General features: G+C 46.7%; 8 protein-coding genes and 1 non-coding gene across 9 annotated transcripts; 5 read left to right on the plus strand and 4 right to left on the minus strand.

Moving 5' to 3' along the window:
* Positions 1–568: 568 nt before the first annotated feature.
* PADG_06156 (uncharacterized protein) lies at positions 569–1,198 on the plus strand (the record flags this gene model as incomplete). The annotated part of the gene is made up of 1 exon (XM_010763249.1): positions 569–1,198. The coding sequence occupies one exon, from the start codon at positions 569–571 to the stop codon at positions 1,196–1,198; it is 630 nt and encodes a 209-aa protein (XP_010761551.1).
* A 615-nt stretch (positions 1,199–1,813) lies between these two features.
* Positions 1,814–3,010, minus strand: PADG_06157 (uncharacterized protein; the record flags this gene model as incomplete). Its single annotated transcript, XM_010763250.1, has 1 exon — positions 1,814–3,010. One exon carries the CDS (start codon positions 3,008–3,010, stop codon positions 1,814–1,816), a length of 1,197 nt encoding a protein of 398 aa, XP_010761552.1.
* A 536-nt stretch (positions 3,011–3,546) lies between these two features.
* PADG_12048 lies at positions 3,547–3,662 on the plus strand. The gene has a single exon (XR_007137627.1). It is a non-coding gene; the product is annotated as a 5S ribosomal RNA (ribosomal RNA).
* Positions 3,663–4,758: 1,096 nt separating this feature from the next.
* Positions 4,759–5,125, plus strand: PADG_06158 (uncharacterized protein; the record flags this gene model as incomplete). Its single annotated transcript, XM_010763071.1, has 2 exons — positions 4,759–5,025; positions 5,087–5,125. 2 exons carry the CDS (start codon positions 4,759–4,761, stop codon positions 5,123–5,125), a joined length of 306 nt encoding a protein of 101 aa, XP_010761373.1.
* An 864-nt stretch (positions 5,126–5,989) lies between these two features.
* Positions 5,990–8,569, minus strand: PADG_06159 (uncharacterized protein; the record flags this gene model as incomplete). The annotated part of the gene is made up of 4 exons (XM_010763251.1): positions 5,990–6,691; positions 6,780–7,296; positions 7,373–8,002; positions 8,106–8,569. 4 exons carry the CDS (start codon positions 8,567–8,569, stop codon positions 5,990–5,992), a joined length of 2,313 nt encoding a protein of 770 aa, XP_010761553.1.
* Positions 8,570–9,359: 790 nt separating this feature from the next.
* Positions 9,360–10,567, plus strand: PADG_06160 (translation initiation factor eIF2 subunit alpha; the record flags this gene model as incomplete). Its single annotated transcript, XM_010763252.1, has 4 exons — positions 9,360–9,437; positions 9,530–9,623; positions 9,765–9,972; positions 10,087–10,567. 4 exons carry the CDS (start codon positions 9,360–9,362, stop codon positions 10,565–10,567), a joined length of 861 nt encoding a protein of 286 aa, XP_010761554.1.
* Positions 10,568–11,411: 844 nt separating this feature from the next.
* PADG_06161 (uncharacterized protein) lies at positions 11,412–13,743 on the plus strand (the record flags this gene model as incomplete). The annotated part of the gene is made up of 5 exons (XM_010763253.1): positions 11,412–11,484; positions 11,592–11,919; positions 11,985–12,922; positions 12,989–13,129; positions 13,199–13,743. The coding sequence occupies 5 exons, from the start codon at positions 11,412–11,414 to the stop codon at positions 13,741–13,743; spliced, it is 2,025 nt and encodes a 674-aa protein (XP_010761555.1).
* Positions 13,744–14,842: 1,099 nt separating this feature from the next.
* Positions 14,843–17,169, minus strand: PADG_06162 (uncharacterized protein; the record flags this gene model as incomplete). Its single annotated transcript, XM_010763072.1, has 6 exons — positions 14,843–15,440; positions 15,502–15,721; positions 15,772–16,146; positions 16,206–16,696; positions 16,757–16,779; positions 16,891–17,169. 6 exons carry the CDS (start codon positions 17,167–17,169, stop codon positions 14,843–14,845), a joined length of 1,986 nt encoding a protein of 661 aa, XP_010761374.1.
* A 963-nt stretch (positions 17,170–18,132) lies between these two features.
* Positions 18,133–19,226, minus strand: PADG_06163 (uncharacterized protein; the record flags this gene model as incomplete). Its single annotated transcript, XM_010763254.1, has 2 exons — positions 18,133–18,983; positions 19,061–19,226. The coding sequence occupies 2 exons, from the start codon at positions 19,224–19,226 to the stop codon at positions 18,133–18,135; spliced, it is 1,017 nt and encodes a 338-aa protein (XP_010761556.1).
* Positions 19,227–19,491: the final 265 nt, after the last annotated feature.

Genomic DNA, 19,491 nt, shown 5'->3' on the forward strand with positions numbered 1-19,491 from the left:
AAACCCTTCGTTAATTAACTAGTTAGTTAACTATAACTAGTTAGTTACCCTGACGGTCAATTATTAATCTAAGTCACTAGGCGCAGGCAGCTCTAGATACCGATTCGTCAACGAGCACCAACAGGTAAGATTGTGGGGGGATTTGGCGTTAATGACGGCAAGGCGCGGCGCAGGAATGTCCGTGATGACTCAACAAGCCAATTGAATGATGCTTAGAATTTCCGGATTTCTGGTCAGAATATATATGAGCAAACGTGAAGGATGGGGGTGCAAATAAAAATGGCAGTTAAGATGTTTGTTGCTGGATGTTAATTTCTTGGATGATCAATTGATGTGCAATTGAGCATACTTTAACTAACTGCCTACTTCGTGTGAAATAATGTATGAATTGTTATAAATAAAATATAAGAGAAAGATAAAGAAAAGTGAGGGCAGGAAAGGTAGTGGAAAGACCTGGTAGAGAAAAAGATACATAACAGAAAAGAAAACGAAACCTCATCATGACTCAACCTCAATCTCAACTTCAACCGCAGCCACAATCCCAACCCCCTCTCTTCCAAGTTCAGCAATGGATACGATCCTTCCCAGGTCCATCCAAACCAAGTGCATCTTCAGCAGAAACCACAATCCCAACAATGAAACTGCCACAAAGGAATACATAATCTCCACAGATCCCACCCTCCACTCCTTCTCTGCCATAAACACCGCCTTTGCCCAAGAATACATGTACTGGGCCAAACCGCTCTCAGAACCCGTATTGAAAGAGATGGTAGACCATTCGTTATGTTTTGGGTTATATAAATATAACATCCCCAAACCCAATGGCATTGGCACGACGATGTCACCGTCAAACTTTAGCCCTAATTCTTCTTCAACTCCTAACACCAACACCAACACCAACACCACAAACCTCACCCAAATAGGCCTTGCGCGAATAATCACCGACAACACCACCTTCGCCTATTTAACCGACGTCTACATCCTTCCCGAACACCAGGGGGCAGGCTTGGGCTCGTGGTTGCTGCAGTGCGTCACGGAGTGGGTGGATAGCAGGGGCGATAGTTTTAGGAGATTCATGCTTGTGACTGTTGGCGAGAGGGCGGAGGGGTATTATCGACGCGTAATGGGGGCAGAGGTGCAGGGGAGGAAAGGTGAGGTTTTCGTTATGGCTAAGAAGGGGAGGGGTGGATCGGTCTAGGCTTCTTTTCTTCTTTTGAACTCTTCCTCTGTTTTTTGAAGATTGGGATACTGCAGATGAGCCCTTTCGCCTTCTTTCTGTTTTCCGATAGACGACAATAGTTAAAGGGATATTTGTATGTTTTCTGTGATGCCCAGCACTTTGAATGCGAGGGGTTTGTATTCCATTTCGCGCGGGGGGGGGGGGGGGGGGGGAATTGTATGAGAAGGAGAAAAATATTTCCATGAATGGATGACTTTGATGGCATACGCCGGTCAGGGAAAATTATGTGCAGTCCAGATCCGTAGTGAAGAACATGCAGCCCCTTCTCAATACTGTTGTATAATTTCTTCTGTCAGAAGGAAGATGAGAATGAGTGGAGCCCACCCATCACATTAGAAATTGTGCTGTCTGCTGTTCTCTGTCCACTTTCGTAGCGGGTGGCGACAAGATATGTCTGCCATGGCCCGGACTTTGACGAATCTGAATACTCTTTGGATTCCAGCCTCATAACAGAAAAGGCAAAATCCTTGCGTTTGAACTGCATCGGTTTCCCACGGTACAAGGAAGAATACGAGATTTTGCAGAGAAATGTCTTGGATCTCAAGAACCTTCTCCTCCCGTAGAATTTTCATTTTACCTCTGAGTTAGTCCACCCACAGCGTGTGAGACCAACGCTCGTAGTAACATCTCGTTTGCTCTCCAAACCGAACGGATCTCCCGACTATCAGGGTCGTCCTCCTCCTCGGTGGCCTCTGCATCATCATACGGAATAACCCGCCCGGGATTCGCAAGGAGTTTCATCCTCCCTTCACCGCCAAGGACAAATGCCCCACAGGATATTTTGCTCAACCTAACCTGCTTTTGTTGTGCGCCGGTTGGGTTTTTGCCAAAGTCACTAATGTCTAACTTCATAGCGAGATTGGCGTTGAAATATGCAGATAGACCGGCTAAAAATGGAGCTGAGGGGCCTTCATCATTATCTACAATGGAGGCGCTGTCTGGATGAGCCCGCTTCACACCGCTACTCCGGGTTTGATTTGGTGGAGCGCTCGGGGTGTTCGCAAGTACGTTGGATCCGTGGACGAAAAATGCGCTCAGAGACTCGCGGGAGATAAGAACATCCAAGCTTTTCAATGAGGGAGAAACTGGCGGCGGGAATGAGAGGGTAAGTTGCGTCTCTTTGATTACCTTTTCGACTAAAGCCCGAGAAGAAGATGCATGAGCTCTCGATGTAACACGATTCAAAATTGATAAGTAATTTTCAAACGTAGCGCAAAGAAAAGTTGAAGGTAGACGAAGAATTGAACAGCGCGCGTCGAAACTAGTTGCCAGAAATGAAATAAAGATCTGACGAAGAGAATTTGGAAGACGGGTTAAGAGTAAAGGAAGAAAAGTGACAGATTTCCTCGTATCGTGGTAACCATCCGGGCCGGTAAGCATGGCTGATTTATACGTGATATTCTCATATTCAACGGTCACCAGTATGCCCGCTGAGACTTCTGGCACGAGGGCATAGGATTCCTGTTCAGGATCTTTGAGGAGAGATTCTTCTTCACTCCAATGGTTCCAGGTCGGGAGCACATCCCATTTGCACGATTTCAAAGAACCTGCTTTTGATACGGCGTCATCGACGGCACCAAGGCCATGCATTCCAACCTGCACGCCACGAAATACATCGCCTCTGAGAAGGTCCCTGAGGCGGTTTGCGTAGAGGTTCAGCCCCTGCGGATTGTCTAGGAGGGTTTGACACTCGTTTCCATGGTAGAGAGGTGATAAGCGGTGAAGGGTCCAGGACGTGGTAAACAGCTGGTCCCCTGATGCTGCTGCCATCGACGCGCAGCAATCAATAGATATCGCGTAGACTATGATTCAGCAGCATATGTTTGTTAACATGTTTGTCTAAACGGATTACTTCAAACAGGAACATTCCGGGGAATTGACAACCTTCGTGCCTCTAGTTGTCCGTCTCAACTTTGCTGTCTCGATAGGAATTGAAGCTTAGGATCGCGACGTCAAAAGATCGCGGATGAACAAACAGTGCAAACACTACTCAATCGCCTCACTCGAACAACGCTTTGGTTATTCCATCAAACAGGAAGACTCTCTTTTGCTTTATTTTTACAACTCTTTTTTACCCTTGGCTTTCTGGATTGGTGCCTGCAGAAAAATGGCTTTTAATCTTCTGACGATTTGGTATTCTCTGGACGTCTGCCTTTTTTTTTTTTATCAAAGCCAAGTGTGACGGGAAGTCGTCATCTCAAAATGTATCTCTCAGTTGGGAAATGTCAGCCAGTATTTTCATATATATACCATCGAGAATCGGAGCTTTTGGAATATATCTACAAGACGCGTCCTAACGAGCACATACGACCACAGGGAGTGGAAAACAGGGCTTCCCGTCCGCTCAGCCGTACTTAAACCACTCGCCGGCCGGTTAGTAGTTGGGTGGGTGACCACCAGCGAATCCCGGCTGTCGTATGTTTTTTGTCTGGTTTTATGTTTATTCTTAATATTTTCTCATCCTCCCACTGTTCCCGGTTCCATGGTACTCTCCCCTATGGAAAAAGAGTAAGGATTAGAAAGCAGAAGCTTCTGACTGCTGTTCGATTCAAGATGCGAGAGATCAACTTAGATGCTCTTAACCAATCCAGCATAGAGAAAACTTATTTATCACACTGCCTTTATTAACGAATCCGCCTTGGAACATTCCTTCATGTACCTGTCCCAGATACCAAGATAAACTTTAACTGGAGAACCTGGTTGATGAATTGCTTAAATATCAAGGGTTGGAGGCGGACTTTTTGTCGGGTTTATCCTCTAAGTGTATGAGGCATACCTGGCTTGCCTGCTAGAGACACCGGTATATCTCATGTTGAAGCTCTTGCCGGTGACACTCGGATAGATAATACTGCTTAACTTCCAAGTCAAATTTCTAGGAGGTTAACTAAATACCTACATAGGTTTAATATCTCTTACCCATATACTAAAACGACACAGCAGATACGAGTTATCAAACACGAAGCATGTCGGCGAAATTATCCCTGACATATCTATTAGAAATAGTAGTAGCATGCTGCCAATATTTCCTATCTCCTTTTTATGTACATAGTATACAATTTAACTCCTAGCCACTGTGACAAGAAATATGCCATCAACTGTCGTGAAGGAACTTTGTGTCCAAAATATTCATTTAGTATGCCGTAGCAAAAGGGGCCGAGCTGTTGTTCTGTGCATCCATAACCCCACCTCCTCTGGGACCGGTATGAATATTTGTTTCTGCCATCGCCCTGATTGAAGGATGGACAGGTTTTGATATGTTATATGGGGTAGTTATCCAAAGAGCCAATACGCTTGTTCATCAGAGCTCCAGCCTGACCCAGTACGCCTTCTGCATGTATTCAATCAGCCATCAACATCATGACTACTCTTAAGTGATGCATTCCAGAGCGGGATCAGCCTCTTCTCAAATCTCCACATCCGTGGACCTTGGATAACCCTCATCATCCCGTCGTCAGCAACCAACTCCTAACAACCCCACGAGCTAACAATTCAACCTCAATTAAACCAAACGAAAAGAAATGGAAATCTTCGAAGCCATCGTAATCCTCCTCGTCATCGTCCTGATCTTTACACCGACTCCCATAACGCAGATATGGCACTGGCTTGTCATCCAATTTGGCTGGGAATGGCTACGTCCACATGGCCCCCCACCTGGATACCTTGCCCCGCTTCTACTCGAATTGAAAGGCCTCAGGAGTGATATCAATCTGCAGCTTGCGCCGATTGTGGACGCCGTGGCTGCCGGAAGAAGTTCGAGAAGGCCTGGCACGGGCGTACAGGGCTGGGTTGGAAACGGAGATGGTTTGATGATGTTTTGTTGTGGTTGGTATGTATGTATCTCCTTAGGAGGAATCCGTAGATGGGAATGGGGATGGGAGAGACTAAGTGTTATTTGTTAACTGGAACAGACACTCTGTTCATACATACTGAAGATGGCTGACGATGTTGGGCATGGAGCAGAATACACGCACCAAAAGAATCACAATATTCCCCGGATCTAGTTTTGCCTGACCCTGAGAATATTGTTCTGGAAAACTGCAAAGAATTGTTTTCGGACAGTGAGTGTTTATTGGGCCCAATTTTTGACGGCTTTCTATTTCTCCATTGATTTACCGGCTGATCGTTTCTTGAACATTGAGCATCAATTATCAGGGAGGGTCCAAAATTTTGGGCAAATGTCCAATCACCTGCTTCCCTATTTCCGATTCACCTGCCAGACATGTTTTAGGGATCCTTTGGGGGAAACTGGAAATAGCTGTTGATGGTGATATATCTCATACTTTATGTGATAAAAATGGAGACAGCTTTGTATTGTATTTGGCGTGGGCAAAGGTGCAGAACGTGATTGTACATCTAATAATAATACTTCTGAAAAGAAAGTGAAAAAGTAAAACTAAATCTCTAGGTATTAAAGGGAGTAAGCAGAAAACAAATAAGCCAAGTATCATAGTATCTCGTCAAACAATTATAGACAATCATAAATACCAATGTGCTTGATTGGTGCAAATCGCATAGAAAGATCCCTTTGGGGCAATGCAAGGATCGAAACTTCCGAGCAAAAGCCAGTCAAACATCATCAAAGGGTTACGCTTTGCCAGGGATGAACCAAACCAATCAAAGCGAATAGAAAATTTTCTTTAAAAAAAATATATATATATATATCATCACCCCCCCAATCATATCGATCTATCCGTATAAGTTTCAGATTCTCCAAAAATGTAATCTTGCGGAAACCATGTATCATGTCAGTCACGGTTCATCCAAATCTGATCTCTCCGCCAAACGCAAAGCCTCATCAACACTGCGGGTAAAGTGTTTCATGCCCCCCGCAGCCTCCACGATCCCGCTCTTCTCCATCATACGAAATATCGCTGTCCCGGGACGCGGATACCGGCAGAAAAACACCCGTACCCCCTGGTCAACGTATCCCTGCACAATCTCACTAAGCACCTGGATCCCTGAGCCATCAATGCTCGTGACACCGTGAATATCAAAGATCATATTTCTGTTATGTTCAGGAGCACGCACGCGCGGTAATGCCGGGTGTGCAGCGGTTGTACCATAGAACTCCAAGCGACGGAGTCTGTTCTTCAAATCACCCGTGTTCGCGAAAGTAAGTGGCTCGGGAATCTTGACGATTAGGCAACCCTCGATGAATTCGACTTTTTCGGGCTGGATCTCGGCGTTCTCGAAGCGGTCGTGGGTGCCGTTTACTTTCCCGAGGATCTGAATACGGGGCTTCGTTGCGTGGCGGATTATTTGCAGGATAGAGAGACCTATGCCGAGGGCGATGCCGAGGTAGAGTGAGTAGAAGATTGTTGCGAAGAAGATTATGAGTATCAGGCTCAGTTCAGACCAACCACCGATGTTGAAGAAGAATCGAAGGTCGTGAGGTGCTTCTTCGATGAGGGAGATGGCGACGACGGAGATCATGGAGGAGAGAACTGCCATCTGTAGTTAATTCGGTGTTAGCATCGAGAACTGTTTGGTGCTTCTTATTTTGGATTTCGTTGTTGGTGGAATAAGGAGGCTGACGTACGGGAAGGTAGTAAAAATAAGGCAGCATAAACAGGATACAGAGCAAAGTTATAAGGCAGAGAAATATACTACTCATAGGGGATTTTGCGCCCGTTGCCGCATTGAGCTTGCTTCGCCCGTATCCTCCGAAAGCAGGGAGGGCCATGAAGCATCCGCCAATAACATTGGCTACTCCCAAGGCGACGAGCTCGCGATTAGCGCTCAAAGCCATTCTTTTTATAGCTGTGTTTCCATCACCAAGACCCTTGGCAGCGACTGATGATTCAAAAAATCCAAGCAGTGAAATGATAAAAGATGTGCTCATTGCGGTGGGAAGATGTTTCAAGTGAGACCATTTATATGGCCATCGGAAGGCGAATGTCGGGTTTCCTGTTTCCTTCAGGGAGCCAAGGACTTCCAGACCCTTTGTATCCCACCGGAGCTGCCAAGTCAAGATAGTGGAGAGGAAGACGACTAGAAATCGGTCGGGGAAGAAGACAACTGCGGGGAACCGTGGTTCTAGGCGTCGTTTCAATATCCTGTGAAACAAGCGTCAAGTTAATAATTGGAGGTTCCCCCACCCTGCCCCTATATGTTCATGGTCAATGAGCGTACCTGAAAATCATGATGATGGCGAAGCTACCAAAAGCAACCGCACAGGTTAAACCGTGGGTAGAACTAATATGTCGAAATAGAAATCCCAATTTCTCCACACTGCTACCGTGCGCTGAACCACTCTGTTTTGCTAACGGGGCTAGACCCAGTTGCGGGATCAACTGATCGACGAAGATCATGAAGCCAATGGCACTGATGAATCCTCTAAGGAACGGTCGACTAAGGATATTATCTAGGAAACCCAATCGAGTGATTCCAGCAATTAGCACCATGGCTCCTGCTAACCCTGTCACAACACCAATTATCTGAGCATTGAGAACAGCATTGTCATCTGTAGAATCGCCCGCATCTATGGCACCACGGATAACCGTGCCAACTAGAAGAGAGCCTGCCGCTTCTGGCCCAATCACCATGGTTGGGCTACTCCCAAGAATCGCATAGGCAAAGGGACTAAACACAAATCCATAAAGCCCATTTATAGCAGGAGCTTGCGCAACGTTGGATGCAAGAGACAGCGCCATTGGGATATATATCGAGGCCACGGTAATTGCTGCCGTCAGATCGCCCTTGAGCAAAGACCAACGATACTGGGTTATCCAAATGAAGAATGGCACATAATATGAGATATACCTAGAGAAATAGGGGATCGATTAGCGGGAGCTAACAATAGTTCTACAACCACCGGAGTGCTGCAATTTCACATGATTGTTTAAATTTGGAAGAGGTTACGCACATAGTCCTGTGATTTTTCACTCCATGCTGTTTGGCCAATTGCTTCGTGGTAGCCCTAGGAGGCACTCTCGGTGGAGCACATATAGCATCGCCCCTATCAACAGAATGTACACTTGATCCTTCATGAGGGCTATCATAATAATTACCAATGCCGTTTCTCCGAACAGGGCTAGCTCCTCGAGCGGACGAAGACCCAGGGCGAGGGGAGAATGTCCCATGGTCACAAGAACGAAACCCGCATGCCGGTTCCAAATGGTTATACGATTCTAGAAGTCGTGTTCTGAAATTCACCTCACCTGGAGGAGGCGGAGTGGGCGTTTCGCTTTCCTCCCCGCCTCCCCGGTGGGCACTGAAGGCAGAAGGAGATTGCGAACCGTTGCGGGATGATCGCGGATGGAAGAGGCTAGCCACTCGATCGCGGAGTGATTGCGCCTGTTGAGGCTTTACGGGATCAGAGACAGGCATGGTTCCACGATTCTGGTTTTAGATTCCCGGAGCGGGAGGGCCGTTAGCCGAAAGGAAATCAGCCCAAATAAATATATGTTTCGGGAGGGCAGTTTGGAAGACCCTGCTCATGGGTTTATAAGAATAAAATAGTAGAGTAAAGATACCCTGTCACTCAACTGGCGGGGTGGCAGAGAGCATAAAATAGACACAAGGAAGATAGCTGGAGGTAGTTAAACCAGTCGGCAGATAGTCGGTTGCAACAAGCTTATAATCGGACCCGATATTGGTGTGGGATTTATTGGGCGGGGGGGTGGTCGAGAGAGCAAAGTCCGCCACATCCAGAAGACTACATTGTCAGTTATATGGCTAAACGCAGTTCCATCCCTCAGCGTGATGCCACTCGTCGGGAGTTTGAAACGGGAGATAATCTATCTATATCAGAGGGAGATGCGTCAGCTTATCTAACTCAGTAGTCACATGACAATCTTTTGGGAGCTTTCTTTTTGCAGGCACAAAAACTCAAAAAGACTCACTTCAGACAATTTCTAACAGGACAAGACCGCAGTTGTAACACAGGAGAGCAGCTCATATTACCATATTTGTGGCACCTATTCTATCCAGAATATCCAGAAGAGGGCATTTACCTTCTAACCAAATATCTCTATTCTGGCACCATCCGTTTTATTAGAACCGGTGGAAAACAAGACGGGCAAAAAAAAACGGAAAAAGAAAAAGAAAAAGCTGGTCTATTTTACCTCCGTCAATCCCCCACAGTCGCCTCGCCTGAGATAGGCACGCTCCGCCCACCATGTCGTTAACAAATTGCCGTTTCTATGAGGAGAAATTTCCGGAGATTGATAGCTTTGTGATGGTGAACGTGAAGCAGGTACGGTTCACCGAATAAGCCACGCCACTGGTGGTCTGGCATGCGGATATGAAAATATCATCAATCTAATCTCTACAATACCCGCCAAACAGATTGCAGAGATGGGCGCATACGTTAAGCTTTTGGAATACGACAATATTGATGGAATGATCTTGCTTTCAGAGCTGTCGAGAAGACGTATCCGAAGTATACAAAAGCTTATCCGAGTGGGTAGAAATGAAGTTGTGGTTGTGCTTCGTGTTGATAAGGAAAAAGGCATGTGAATATTGACCGACCGTTTAAGGCATAGGATCAGAGGCTAATGCAATACATGGTACGGTGGAATAGGCTATATCGATCTTTCTAAACGAAGAGTATCCCCTGAAGACGTCATCAAATGCGAAGAACGATACAACAAGAGCAAACTAGTCCACTCAATCATGCGTCATGTAGCGGAGAAAACAAAGACCCCTATGGAAACACTTTATTCAGAGATTGGTTGGCCACTGAATAAGAAATTTGGTCATTCTATCGATGCGTTCAAACTCTCCATCACGTACGTAAGCCTCTGCGTCGCCATTCAATATGAGTTTTTTTTTTTCTTGGGGGGGGGGAGAAGGCAAAAATCATATATCCGCGTGGTTAACGAAACTGATTAATTACTCTGCAGAAACCCAAGTGTGTGGGATGACGTAACATTCCCTAACCAGGTGGTCAAGGACGAACTGCAAAGCTACATCAGCAAAAAGCTTACACCCCATCCCACCAAAGTTCGTGCGGACGTAGAGGTCACTTGCTTCAGCTATGAAGGCATTGATGCTGTTAAGGATGCCCTCAGGACTGCAGAATCAAACAACACGCAAGATGCGCAGGTCAAGGTCAAACTTGTGTCGCCGCCACTATATGTGCTAACAAGCCACTGTTTGGACAAAAACCATGGAATTGCGGTGCTGGAGGAGGCTATCAAGAGCATCAGTGATAGAATCCAGGCGTCTGACGGGGCCCTTGTGGTTAAGATGGCGCCCAAGGCTGTCACCGAACATGACGATGCGGAACTGCAAGCGTTGATGGACAAGAGGGAACGGGAAAACCAGGAAGTTAGCGGGGACGAGGACATGAGCGAGAGCGATGAGGGTATCGTCGATATGTGATCCAAGGATTATCTGGCTTTTTGCCCCTCTTCGCTTTATACTCTTCGCCTTTGCTATATTAGTTTTTCTTCAGCCATTTTTCTCTCCTACAAAAACCTTTTCGGTCACGAATCTATGAGATGATGACCTGGTCTTTCAATGTTTAAGGAGATAGCGATAGAATTTTTTTCATTTTCCTTTTTTTTTTAAAAAAAAGGATATCAGAACAGCGTCAATTTGTCAGTATTTTCGTATTTAACGACTTGTGTCGAAACGCAAAGAACTGTCGACCAAGATTTGTGTGCGTTTTCTAACTGCCGCCATCAAAACACTGGCAGTCTAAGGCTCGGAAACCTACTGCCTCTGTGGACACCGCACACCGCACACCGCACAAGAGAAGGTTCGCATATCCTCCGTATATCACTCTCCTCATATCTCTCGAGGGAACGGAGATGGGCGGACCGATACCAAGCTCAGTGGCAAATTGAGTCTACAAATAACAAGCGGCAGCTTGCCATTGTGGCTTGCTTAGCTGGCCTCCACCTCGTAAATGTCTTCTAATACGTCTTGCTTATTGCTGTTTAACTGGGATCTGGGCAATTTGGGCTTGAATCAGGACTAGACTGTCCCCGCAATTTGGTGCCGTTAACTAGCTTGTCAACGTCGCCATGATCAACCAACTCAACTCTTCTCAATTTACCTTCAACCTGCCGTCCTGAATGTTGAGGGGAACGTCAATGGCTGCTCATTGAGGGTGACGATACATGTTTGATACCCTCAACTGTCATCCTCCAGCACCCATAACCATCTCCATTCCTCAATCTATTCGAAGGTAGATAACCTATCACTCCGATAACTGCTCAAAATGGTGCGGTGGCCACACCTGTTTAGCTCGGATGATCGTCGTCGACATCGCCAGCTCCATGAGAGCCGCAGATGTAAGTAATGCGCCGTTCCAACAACCTCAATTGCCATACGTGTGGTGACAGGTGTGCTTTCAAATATATATACACATGTTCAAACATTGATAGCAAGTGGTAAATAGTGCTCCCCGTGCGACGCAATGAAGCTATTCCGCCTGCATTGCCGGCTAAAGAGGTCACAAAGGTTGCCCTCCGCCTGAAGTACCAGATTGAACAGGTCATTCCTTGCGAGCTTGAAGAAGAGGCTTTGACAAAGCCAAATAGCAGTGTTATTACCAAGGCTGTTATTGAGACTGCCCGCGAGGCTGCGGGCGAATATAACAAAGCATGTGTGGTCTACTGCTTGCTGGTGTGTCTCCGATGGTTCAAGCTACAGGCACGGGTCGAGCTGTGGGATTCAGACCTTCATGAGTTAAGGGCTGTGGTCTGTGAGGTGCTTGCGAAGAGGATGTGCGTTTGATCCGCACTATTTGTACAGTATGCATGGTGAAAATATGCTTACCAATGTTCCACAGAATCGAGGCTGAGGAAGACCAGGATTACCTTATGCAAGAGGTGCTCTTGAAGCGCTACTCGATCTTCCTTGATGGAGAAGATACTCCTCCGGTCAATGTCATTGAACGAGCTGTTGACCTCCATGCGTTGCGAGTAATCGGGTCTTCAGGATATCAGAAATGCATCAAATATCTCTGGCATGGCTGGCTGTGCCAGGACGACAAAGACCCTTCCACGTTCATCGAGAACCCGGAACGAGTCAATACGCATTACTGGGCTCATTTCAACCCAGATAGACTGAGGGCTCCTATCTACCAGAATGCTGTCCAGATTTTCTTCTCCCTGCTTTACCTTGCCCTGTATACGGGGGTGATCAACACAATTAACCCATCGGGTGACCTCGATATTGTAGAAGGATTGCTCTATCTGATGACATTAGGATTTATATGTGATGAAATTGCCAAATTTTGGAAAGTAGGACGCTTTTACTTTGGCTTCTGGAACGCGTTCAATTCTACCCTCTATACCCTTCTCCTTGTCTCCTTCATCCTCCGCATCGTTGCCCTCACACGTTCGTCATATAGCCATGATGCAAAGAGAATGAAGTTTAATGCGCTCAGCTATAACTTCCTAGCGTTTTCCGCCCCGATGTTCTGGGGCCGTATATTGCTATTCCTAGATACATACCGCTTCTTCGGTGCCATGCTTGTAGTCCTCAAGGTGATGATGAAGGAGAGTTTGATATTTTTTGCCTTGCTGGCTGTCGTTATCATTGGATTCCTCCAAGGGTTCATGGGCATGGATCAAGCTGATCCAGGCAATGCAATGACGCCCTCCGTTATTCTCCAGGGCATGGCAAACACCATCATGCAGAGTCCGGATTTCAGTGTCTTTCAAGAGTTTTCCGCACCCTTTGGCATTCTACTCTATTACCTCTTCACCTTCGTGGTGATGGTTAGTAGGTGACACCGTTTTATATCTACTCGTCTTTCTATATACAAACACATTCTGACTATAACTCCAGTCCTCCTGAACATCCTCATCGCGCTCTACAACAGCGCCTACGAAGATATCACCGGCAATGCCACAGACGAGTACATGGCCCTGTTCGCTCATAGAACTATGCAATTCGTGCGAGCCCCTGACGAAAACGTTTTCATTGCTCGTATGCTTTCTCTCCTCCCCCCATAATCCTACGGTTGTCGCACCCTGCTAACCAATCTCTCAACAACAGCCTTCAATCTGATTGAAATCTTCCTTCTCATTCTCCCCTTCGAATGGTGGCTCTCCACCGATAAATACGAGCGCCTAAACCATTACGTAATGGGCGTTATCTACTCTCCACTTCTCTTCATCACTGCGTTCATCGAGACCCTGAACGCGCGCCGTATCCGCCTCAACCGCCGCCTGGGTGAAGAAGACGACGATGTACTTGAGGAGTGGCAAGCAGCTGCGCAGGATCTCAACATTGACTTCGGGGCGGACAGTTGGGATTTGAAAGTTGCGAAGACTAAGCCGAATGTTGAGGTTGACCCGTGTGTCTTGGAGGTTAGGGAGTTGAAGGGGCAGGTTGTGGAGCTGATGGAGTTGACGAAGAAGTTGAAGGAGGAGGTGGAATCTGGCAGAGGATCGAGTGGAGGTGGAAGCGGAGTGGCGGTGGTTAACGGGGTTCATGAGGCAGGGGATGAAGGGAGTGGAGATGGAAGCGGAAGCGGAAGCGGAAATGCGGAGCGATTGGAAGACATCAACGGGGAGGGGGATGGGGACGGCCAGGGGTAGGGCAAGGAGGCGGCATGATTTGACCAGATGGTGACAAGCTAGCCTATTTTCTTCTTCTTTTCTTTTTGTCTTTTCGGGGGACCTGGGCAAGATTTATGGCTTTGATTCCTTCGTTGCTCGTTTCAAGTCCGCACACCCTTACCTAACCCAGCTTCGTATGTATCTGGCATGGCTTCCCATCATCGAATGACTGCATGACCATATTATGCCGATTTCCATTTCGTACTGACTCAAAGTCTGGTCGAGTCTGGATATGCGATTTTCGGTTGTTTCCCGGGCGCGTTTATTTCCAAAGGATCTTTTATTGAGTTTTATACCGGGCTCCCAAACTGCTGAGCTAGTATTTACTGCCTATGAACGCCCACCAACCACAAAGACAAACCCTTCCTCTTCTACAGACTGCTAACTTGATCTCATAGAAGCATTACCGAACTTGCATATTACATACTCTATTATGAAAAATATGGCTGTATGTTTAGGACATACAAAATTGCACTTGTAGGCAGCACTGATAATAGCTAAACAATGACAGGCTGTAACCCACCTATCTCTAAAACAAGAAATGGGAAACAAATTAAGTCAATAGCTAGCCAGCCCCCTATCCAAAGGTGAAAGAGAAATCCTCCCTATCTATTTCCAAAGCTTAAAATAAACGAAGTTAAAACAGACAGGAAATGCATATATGTGGGTAAAAAGTACATGAAGAAGGCTAAGCGGGCAAGATATCGCTCCGAGTCCACTGGCAATGTGCACCAGAAATAAAACTTAATACAGAAGACATGACATGCCATCGCATAACATCGCGTCGTCAATTTGAGGAATGCGAAAACTAATAAATAATGGGAAAAAAACAAGGCTGGGAACCAATCGATCAATTTGTCGATCGACGGAGGTGGGATGGAGTATGATATAATGGTGGTGGTGTAGTGCGTTGCTTATTGTTTGTGAGTGTTGCAGACAATGTGGAAATTTCATATAGTGCAATTCGAATCATTAACCTTTAGAAGGAGAAAAAATCATGGATTCTCACGATATACTGTTGAAGGTGTGGCGTAGTGATGCAGAGGTAGCAAGGAAGCTTCCTTCCATAAGAATCCTGTCACCCAAGCTTGTTGACATACAATCCCTCAAAATCTAGCTGGCCGATCATCCCACTAACACGATCAATCTCCTTATTGAGATCCTCAGCATTTTGGGCCAGGCTGCTAGCCTCATCGAATTTGCGTCTGCGGTTGGCATCTGCCACCATTTCATTGACGAAAAATTTCTGCTCTTCGAGCACGATGAGACGCTCACGGAGGGATTTTTCTTCAGTTTCCAGGGCGGAGATGGCGCTGCTGTTGTCGCTAGCTAGACTGGTAGCGCTACCTGCGTTCTCATGGTTGCCATATTTTATTGTGGCGAGAGCGTTCTTGGTGCCATTTGCGGTGTTATCATTGATGGGGAATCTAGTGCCGTGGGGAGTGGCGTGTTTTAAGACCTTGGGCAGTGATTTTAGGGGAAGCATATGGAGGTGCAGGAAATTCGTGGCTTGGTGGTATATAGCTTTTTGGAGCTTGGATTGTGTTGGAGATGATGTTGGGAGGTCACGAATTCGTCTAGCGGCGATGTCGTATTGAGCAAAGGAATCCATGAGGCGTCTACGGACTTTGGCGGCATCGGTAAGTTGGGTCGGGGAAGGAGGGTTCTCTGGATCTCTGGGTGAAGGATGTTAACGTTGAAGCTTGTAAAGGATATAAGGCAGCAGGTTAAACTAACTGTAAAGCGGAAAGCAGTTTTTGAAATCTGGGTAATAGCAAACGAATGCCTTTCTCAAACTGTGCAAGATTCCTATATACCCGAAGATCTGGGGGTACTTTGAGGAGGTCTTGTGAGACTTCTCTTCGGTCAAATATAGTTGACTTACACTCCTTGCAAAGACGAATGTCGATGCTGAGTGTTTCGCTGGCAGTCGTAGGCTTTTCGGACACTTGGGAGTCTTCCAAAGGATTAGCATGATCCAACAATCGACCGTGCATAGAAACATACTGGTAGCAATGTCTAAACCTATTTCCAAAGAGCATCCTGTTACGGGATCACCACAGACGACCCTCCCACAGGTTCGACAATGATGTCTCCGGAACGTGTAACTCGAAAAATCTTGCTGGCAAAATGGGCATCTTGACACACTAGCATCGTCTTCCCAGCTCACAACAGATTGTTCGAGCTTCTTCCTCTGATCATTCTGCCATGCTATTGACCATAGTTTATTGGCCCCTGGTTGAATCTGGTCCGGGGGAAGAGTAGATAGTAACTGGGTCAGCCGAGTGAGGCGCTTTTCCAGTCGCGAGACTTCCAGGAATGCCTTGTCCACCTTCTGTCTACGTATTTTGGTGAATTCTGAGGTGTGATCGCGTTTCTGGCCTATTTAATACCTTTAGAAAAAGCAGTCAATTTTACTTCATAAACGGGACATGGCCTACCATTATGGTCATTGTATCCCTCCCTCGACTTGTAACAAGTCTCACATACCCTACACCAATATCCACGAACAGGTTCATGTTGTGCGGATCTAGAGAGTTTCATCTGATACATAGTATGCTCCTCGCAAAAGAGTTTCCCGCATTTGCGGCAGTTCACGCTGCCGGAAGTAACGGAAAGTCTCTTCTGGCATAGCGGTTCCAAACAAACATCATACAAACCACGCGGTTGCCAATGCTCTCTTGTAACCACTTCATCCGGATCCACTATCTTTAGTGGCTCAGAAGCTATCTGACCTGAAGGAGTGCGGCTGGGCGTGGAAACGGAGAGCGGGGTATGGTTGTTGGATTCGAAGACATCGAGGCCCTTAAGCTTTTGATTCAGAACAGCCAGCGGCTGAAATCGTTTTGCCTTTTCGACCTGTATCTGGAACCAGTCCTTCACTTCAATCTGCCGGTCGTCCTCGAGATTGGGGTGTGTATCGTCAAGGTGTCTAGCTCCTGACGTCAGGGAAAAACACCAAACATGTGATCGAAGGGAGCAGCAGTATTACCTGTTAAGTTGCAGCAATGTAAGCTGGGAGAAGCTAGTTAGCATCATCATCATGGGCCTTTCGATATACGATATAGCACAAGATAAACATATACAAAGGAGTTATGAAGCGCAGAAAATGCGACATAAACTCACCATCTCCTCGTTGCAAATGGGGCAAGCGAGACGGGAACTTCCTGCCGCCATGGAAGCCCGAGATGAAGATGAATCGCCATTTCCCAGCGATATTCGGGACACTATATCCTGCGTATCTGCTGAGAATTGAGAGGTGGAGCCCTGGGAATTGAGGGAAACGCTGCTGGATGTCGGGGAGAGGATGCGGGACTGCCTGTGCGGAGAGGGTGTGGGGGCAGTAGGAGTTAGAGACCTTCCGCTTCCCAACACTCGGCCTCCTCCCAGAATCCTCTTTGGCATGATCTTTGCGAAATGAGGGAGGCTCACGGGTAGTGCGTTGGGTGGGTTAAAGGGACCATGAAGGTATCCCGCGCGGAGGGTTTCAACGAGACTGGGGCGAAAGGCCAAAAGTTCAGCGTTTGGAGACCGGCGGGACAACTTGGGCTTGGCGGCGGAGATCAGCTAAAACCGTATATCACGGTCCCCACGCTTAAGCGCCCACAGCAGTATGGGGATTGCGATGGACTAAGAAATAAAAAATAGCCAGGTCTAAACTTTCTTGTTTTGTTGAAAGGTAAAAAGATAGAAAAAGGGCTGGCGCATGAAATGTATATTTAATTATTAGGTTGGTTTCAAGTAGTAGTAACTAGTTAAAAGGTTCTGGGCAGGAAAACATGCACCAAACAAAACGGAACTGTATCAACATAAACATAAATTTACCGTATTCTTTAGCCACGAAATAAAAATCCTTTCAGTCATTATCCAGTCCCAGAAAATTCCCTAAATGATAGAAAATGCTGAGGAACCCTCAGAACGAAGAAATTAAAGAAAAACTGTCTAAGAAACCGAAACCCTGTGTAGCTCTCCTTTTCTTCCACAGCTCCTCCCACAATGGCTGTATCACGAATGACCATATCCCTTCGACAAGTCTAGCTCCCTATTCTAGAGAACAAGCAAACCCAAAGGTCATGAGTCGAACTGCTTGACGATTGATCCATGCAAGTTCCCCTTCATGTGAAGATACTAAGGCCAATGGCGCAATGAGGGAAGCACGCAGAACGCTATCGTAGTTAATATTGCCTGCATAGGGGTGAGATGGTGAATATGCGGGACTGACTTAAGGAGCGCGGGTTAATAATCAATCAAGCCAGGAGCGCCCACGATACAGGGGCCGTCGGCGTTGTATGTTCGGTAAATTAATAACAACTTGTAAGTGTCCGTCAGTGTGTGTGTGTGTGTGTGCGTGTGCTTGAGAACGCTAATTCAGGGAAATCGCCTCCTATCCAGTCGATAAGAAGTAAGAAGTTTCACGACATCATGATGTCCTTCAGCGACAGCAAAATCCAACGGCATGACACCCCTTGAATCATGAGTTTGCGGATCTGCACTGCCCACCTTCAACAAGAGTTCGACGACCTTCACACGCCCTTCCTCTGCCGCCCAGGACAGCGCGGTGCGGCGCATATGGTCAAACCGATCAACGTCGTTGCGGGATGTTTGATTTAGGACCAACTCAACGCATTCGTCGTACCCTTTTTGGGCTGCAATATGCAGCGCCGTTTTCCCTGACATATCGCTGTATAGTAAGGATGCCTTGTTGGCCAAGAGGAGGGATGTCGCTTCGGTGTTCCGTAAAAAAACAGCTGTATATAACGCATTGCCAAAGTAGATATCTTCATGGTTGACATTTGCTGCCCTTTCCAAAAGCAGGTTTATGAGCTCCGTATCGTTATCGAGAGATGCTGCGACTAAAGCACGGTCGCGAGCCGCTATCTCGGGAATCGGGTTCCAGTTTCTTAACCAGAGTTTCGTGGACATCCTTGAATCTGTAAGATGTACAAGGGCCGCACCGCAGAGAGATTTCATATAATGTTCTCTTAGTACATCCTTGTTCCGATGGTCATCATGGGGCAGGTTCGTAACCATGTAGTCGGCCGTCGAGCGAACGGCATCAACTAGTCCGCAAGATCCCCGAAAACTGTTCCGAAGTGCTAACTCCAACGTTACGCGAATCATGAACGTCGGATACAGTTGTAGGAAGCCAAAGAGACCCAGCGATGTATCCATTCTCACCCGCTCAACAAATACACTGAGAATATGGACGTCGAATCTCCCTTACACATACTATTAATCGCAAAATCACAGACCTGAAAAGTTCGAGGAGAATTTAACAGCTTTTGTAACTACTTACTGCACACATTCCTTAAGTCTAACAGAGCCCTGAGGATGCGAAGATCATCATCGTTTTCGAACATATCAATCGCACCCCCACACATCCCTTCAAATCGCACGCTGTCCAGCGCAAATTGAAAAACTAACCTCCATACCTCATCTGGAAGATACGGAGTGGCTGGCATTCCTGCGGACTGTTATCAAAGGTCTCGAATCGGCCCTGGATGTATTCCAATTAGATGGTCTCCCTATTTAATTAAATCCGGTACTATTTGCTCTGCAAGTCGTGTCAATCACGCAGACGAGATCATAACATGTTGCCTTACAATGCAACTGCATGGGCTTCTACCCAATGATGGTTGGTCTTCCATCGAAGCTAGCTAGTTAAATAAGCCCCGAAGCGGTCGACCAGTCTGCTAGCCATTATTACATGTGTAAATGTATACAAAT

Source organism: Paracoccidioides brasiliensis (genome assembly GCF_000150735.1).
Source record: "Paracoccidioides brasiliensis Pb18 unplaced genomic scaffold supercont2.7, whole genome shotgun sequence".
NCBI classification, from domain to species: Eukaryota; Fungi; Ascomycota; class Eurotiomycetes; order Onygenales; family Ajellomycetaceae; genus Paracoccidioides; species Paracoccidioides brasiliensis.